The 6,000-nt window shown below is 49.6% G+C and overlaps 1 protein-coding gene across 1 annotated transcript in view; it reads left to right on the forward strand.

The window, feature by feature from the left end:
• Positions 1–5,411, forward strand: part of wdr97 (WD repeat domain 97) — a 45,707-nt gene extending 40,296 nt beyond the window's left edge. The window contains exon 7 of the mRNA XM_078229511.1: positions 5,209–5,411. Coding sequence (XP_078085637.1) covers positions 5,209–5,411 — 203 coding nt within the window. The remainder of the gene's footprint in view (positions 1–5,208) is intronic.
• The last annotated feature ends 589 nt before the right edge of the window (positions 5,412–6,000 follow it).

The following is a 6,000-nucleotide window of genomic DNA, read 5'->3' on the forward strand; positions in this document are numbered from 1 at the left end:
AAAAATCTGACAAATAGAATATAATGTGGGGCAAATGTGAAAGTGTCCATTTTGGCAGAAGAAAACAAATGAAGCTTATATAAATGGTGAGAGATTGCAGAGCTCTGAGATGCAGAGGGATCCGGGTGTCCTAGTGCATGGACCACACAAGGCTAGTGTGCAGGTACAGCAAGTAATTAGGAAAGCTAATGGAATGGTATTGTTTATTGATTACAAGAGTAGGTCGGTTATTCTTTAGCTGAATTGGTGAGACCACATCTGTTATACTGTGTACAGTATTGGCCTTCTTATTTAGGGAAAGATATAAATCATTGCAGGCAGTTCAGAGAAGGCTGACGAGACTAATACCAGGAAAAGAGAGTTGTCTCTGAGGAAAAAAGCTTTGACAAAGGGTCATCTGGATTCGAAACGTCAGCTCTTTTCTCTCCTTACAGATGCTGTCAGACCCGCTGAGATTTTCCAGCGTTTTCTCTTTTGGTGTCTATGAGGAAAGGCTGGACAGACGAGGTTTATAACCATTGGAGTTTAAAAGAATTTTCCCTCTTGTGGGAGAATCTAGAACTCGGGGTCACAGTTTAAAAATAAGGGGTCGTCCCATTTCAGACGGAGATGGGGAGAAATGTTTTCTCTCAGAGGATGGAGAGTCTCCGGAACTTTCTTCCTCAAAAGACAGTGGAAGCAGAGTCTATTTTCAGAGCTCGATAGATTCTCGATTAATGAGGGGGTGAAAGGTTATCGGGGGGTCAGCAGGAATGTGGGACTGGGGTTACAAATCAGATCATATAGAATGGGGGAGCAGGCTTGAGGGGCCGAATGGCCTCCTCCTGCTCCTAATGTTCATATAACTGAAGTTTCTCATCCCTGGAAGCATTCTTGTAAACCTCTCCTGCACTCCCTCCGGTGCGTTCACATCCTTCCTATAGAGTGGCTCCCAGAACTGTACACAATACTCCAGCTGAGGTCTAACTAGTGTCCTGTATAAATTCAGCATAACCTCCTTGTTCTTGTCCGCTGTGCCCCTTCAGTAAAGCCCAGGATAGTGTACGTTTAACTGCTCTCTCCGCCTGTCCTGCCAATGATTTATGCACAGACACACCCAGCTCCGTCTGCTCCTGCCCCCACTTTGGAATTGTACCCTTTATTTTATCTTATCTTCCATATTCTTCCTACCAAAATGAATCACTTCACATTTCTCCGCTTTGAACTCCATCTGCCACCTGTCCCTCCACTCCCCCAACGTGTGTTGAAGTTCTACCCTGTCCTCTTCACGGTTTACAATGCTTCCAAACTGTGCGTCGCCTGTAAATTCTGAAATTGTGTTCTGTCCGCCAAGGTGATTGATGTATCAGGAAAAACAAGGGTCCCAGCACTGAGCCGGGGAATTCCCCTCGATACCTTTGTCCCGGCTGAAAAACATCCATGAACCACTACTCTTGGTTTCCTGTCACTCAGACTATTCCGTATCCATGTTGCTGCTGTCCTTTTATTCCATCAGCTTCTCTCAAGTCTTTGTGTGGCGCTGTATCGAACGCCTTTTAGAAGTCTAGGGGTACACCACATCAACAGAATTTCCCTCCTCTAAAAGCTGCAGTCAGTTAGTTTAACTTCCCCTTAAGCAATCCATGCTAGATCTCCTTCATTAACCTGCATCTGTGCACCAAGCTATTAATTTTGTTCCAAATGATTGATTCTGAAGCTTCCCCAGCACTGAAGTTAAACTGATTGGTCTGTAACTGCAGGGCTTATCTTTACAGTTTTTTTCAGAACAAGGGTGTAACGTTTGCAACTCTCCAGTCCTCTGGCACTACCCCTGAGTCTCGGGAAGATTGAAAGATTATGGCCAGTGTCTCTGCAATTTCCACTCTCACTTCCCTCAGTCCCCTTGGATGTATCTCATCCTGGTCCTGATGTTTCATCCACTTTAAAAACAGGCAACCTATCCAATAACTCCTCCTCATTAATTTTAAACCCTTCTACTGCCTGAATTATTTACTTTCCCCATGGGCAGCATCTTCTTCCTTGGAAAAGACAGATGCAAAATATTCATTTAATACCTCAGTAATGCCCCCGACCCCTCTTACCACCCTTCTGCTCTTTATGTGCCTATAGAAGACTTTGGCATTCCCTTTCCTTCTCTTATTTGCTTTTTCACCTCACCTCTGAACCGTCTATGTTCAGCCTGGTTCTCGATTATATTTTCTAGCTGATACCAGTCACACACACACCTTTTCTTCATCATCTTAATTTCTAACTCCTTTGTCATCCAGGAATCATTGGAAATAGGAGCAGGAATAGGCCATTCAGCCCCTCCAACCTGCTCTGCCTTTCAATATGATCATCCTCCATCTCAGCACCACACTCTCGCTCTCTCCCCATAAACCTTGACACATTTAGAATTCTAGAAATCTCTCTCCCTCTTAAATATATTCAGTGAGTGACCTCCACAGCTTTCTAAGGTAGAGAATTCCACAGGTTCACCACCCTCTGAGTGAAGAAATTTCTCCTCATCTCAATCCTTAATGACCTCCTCCCTATCCTGAGACTGTGACCCCTTGTTCTAGATCCCCCCGGCCAGAGGAAACATCATCCCTGAATCCAGTCTGTCCAGCTCTATCAGAATTTCATATGTTTCAATGAGAACCCATCTCATTCTTCTAAACTGCAGAGAATACAGGTCCAGTCAACCCAATCTCTCCTCATACGACAATCCTGCCATCCCAAGAATCAGTCTGGTGGACGTCAAAGCTTTGGATTGTTTTGTCCTTTGATTCTTTCCCTTTCAGGGAAATATACCCTGACTGTTTCCAAACTATCTCTTCTTAGAAACATAGAAACTAGAAGCAGGAGGAGGCCATTCGGCCCTTCGAGCCTGCTTTGCCATTCATTTTGATCATGACTGATCATCAAATTCAATATCCTGATTCCAACTTCCCCCCATCCCTTGATCCCTTTAGCACCAAGAGCGATATCTAATCTTGTCTTGATATCAGATTGGTTCCACTGGTCGGCGCAACATCGAGGGCCGAAGGGCCCGTACTGCGCTGTAATGTTCTATGTCCTACAACATTTTGGCTTCAACTACTTTCTGTGGTAGTGAATTCCACACATTCACCACCCTCTGGGTGAAGAAATTTCTCCTCACCTCAGTTCTAAAAGGTTTATCCCTTATCCTCAAACTATGACACTAGTTCTGGGCTCCCCCACCATCGGGAACATTCTTTCTGAATCTACCCTGTCTAACCCTGTTAGAATTTTATAAGTTTCTATGAGATCCCCTCTCACTCTTCTAAACTCCAGTGAATATAATCCTAACCGACTTAGTCTCTCCTCATATGACAGACCTGCCATCCTAGGAATCAGCCAGGTAAACCTTCGCTGTTCTCCCTCTATAGCAAGGACATCCTTCCTCAGATAAGGACACCAAAACTGCACACAATATTCCAGGTGTGGTCACACCAACGCCCTATACAATTGCAGCAAATCCCTATACTCAAATCCTCTCGCTATGAAGGCCAACATACCATTTGCCTTCTTTACTGCCTGCTGTATCTGCGCGCTTACTTTCAGAGACTGATGCACGAGGACACCAAGGTCTCGCTGAAGAAGGTAGCCCATTGTTCAACTCCCATTTGTCCTGCCAACTTTGTCTTTATTGGGCCCAGTTCCATTTTTACCCACTGAAGTTGGCTTTCCCCCAGTTAGTTATTCTTACTCTGGATTGTTCACTTATCCTTTTCTACCATTATCCGAAACCTTATGATACAATGATCGCTGTTTCCTAAATGTTCTCCCACTGATTTGATCTACTTGGCTCACCTCATTCCCAAGAACCAGGTCTCGGAGTGCCTTCTTTCTCATTGGACAGGACCCACAGTGCAGCAGAATATTCTCCTCAACACGCTTTAGGAACCCTCACCCTTTACACTAACTATAGACTGGGATAGTAATAACGTCCCATTATAATTAAATAATTTTATTTATTGTCACAAGTAGGCTTACATTAACACTGCAGTGAAGTTACTGTGAAAATCCCCCAGTCGCCACACTCCGACGCCTGTTCGGGTACACTGAGGGAGAATTTAGCATGGCCAATGCACCTAACCAGCACATCTTTCACACTGTGGGAGGAAACCGGAGCACCCGGAGGAAACCCACACAGACACGGGGAGAACGTGCAGACTCCGCACAGACAGTGACCCAAGCCGGGAATCGAACCCGGGTCCCTGGCGCTGTGAAGCAGCAGTGAACCCGGGTCCCTGGCGCTGTGAGGCAGCAGTGAACCCGGGTCCCTGGCGCTGTGAGGGAGCAGTGAACCCGGGTCCCTGGCGCTGTGAGGCAGCAGTGAACCCGGGTCCCTGGCGCTGTGAGGCAGCAGTGAACCCGGGTCCCTGGCGCTGTGAGGCAGCAGTGAACCCGGGTCCCTGGCGCTGTGAGGGAGCAGTGAACCCGGGTCCCTGGCGCTGTGAGGCAGCAGTGAACCCGGGTCCCTGGCGCTGTGAGGCAGCAGTGAACCCGGGTCCCTGGCGCTGTGAGGCAGCAGTGAACCCGGGTCCCTGGCGCTGTGAGGCAGCAGTGAACCCGGGTCCCTGGCGCTGTGAGGCAGCAGTGAACCCGGGTCCCTGGCGCTGTGAGGCAGCAGTGAACCCGGGTCCCTGGCGCTGTGAGGGAGCAGTGAACCCGGGTCCCTGGCGCTGTGAGGGAGCAGTGAACCCGGGTCCCTGGCGCTGTGAGGCAGCAGTGAACCTGGGTCCCTGGCGCTGTGAGGCAGCAGTGAACCCGGGTCCCTGGCGCTGTGAGGCAGCAGTGAACCCGGGTCCCTGGCGCTGTGAGGCAGCAGTGAACCCGGGTCCCTGGCGCTGTGAGGGAGCAGTGAACCCGGGTCCCTGGCGCTGTGAGGGAGCAGTGAACCCGGGTCCCTGGCGCTGTGAGGCAGCAGTGAACCCGGGTCCCTGGCGCTGTGAGGCAGCAGTGAACCCGGGTCCCTGGCGCTGTGAGGCAGCAGTGCTAATCACTGTACCACCCTTTATTTTGTACCTTTTTGGAATTTCTTGCAGTTTGATCCTTCACATCTTTGCCATTGGTCAGTGGCCTGTAGACTAACTGACCAATGTAGCTGGACAGTTAGATTGTTGTGGTCTTTGATATTTTAGTATCTGTGCTCCTTGCTGTGCCTCACTGATATTCAATTCTAATCTGTTTGTTCCACAGAGTTCCACCTGCCACCCATCGCACCCGGATCTCTCTCCTTCGGCTTGGGTCAATTCATAAAACTCGCGGTCCCAAAAATCAACCTCAACCCCTTCCCCTCCCCCATCGACCGTTACCCCCTGCAGCAAGTCCTGATCACGCTGCGTCACTCCCCACAGAAACACTTCATCCTGGAGCGTTCGTACGTATCCAACTATGGCTGATTACACCCCCCCACCCCCCAAAACCCCCCAGGAGCCTGATTACCCCCCAACCCCTTCCAGAGCCTGATTACCCCCCGCCCCCTTCCAGAGCCTGATTACCCCCCCCCTCTACCCCTGCCCCAGAGCCTGATTACCCCCCAACCCCTTCCGGAGCCCGATTACCCCCTGTACCCTCCCCACAACCCCTCCCCTGGAGCATGATGCCCCCTCCCCCCTCCCTCCAGGAGCTGGAGCTCCCCCCCTCCCCCCCCCAGCTGACAGTGCAGCTGATATGAGAAACATAGAAAGCTCTTTGCAAATGGCCAAACAATCCTCAGAACGACCACGACCCGGACAGGACGGAGAGGAATGTGCCCGAGTTCACCTGTTCTTTGACAAATTATTAAACATTCTGATGGCTGATGGGGTGATTGATGTGTCCCGTTTACTATCCAAGTGAATCCTAACCCCCCCACAATGTTCGCACACAGCCCAGTATCAGCCGGCGAGATACACAGCCCAGTATCAGCCGGCGAGATACACAGCCCAGTATCAGCCGGCGAGATACACAGTCCAGTATCAGCCGGCGAGATACACAGCCCAGTATCAG

This window comes from Mustelus asterias, chromosome 2 (assembly GCF_964213995.1).
Source record: "Mustelus asterias chromosome 2, sMusAst1.hap1.1, whole genome shotgun sequence".
Classification (NCBI taxonomy): Eukaryota; Metazoa; Chordata; class Chondrichthyes; order Carcharhiniformes; family Triakidae; genus Mustelus; species Mustelus asterias.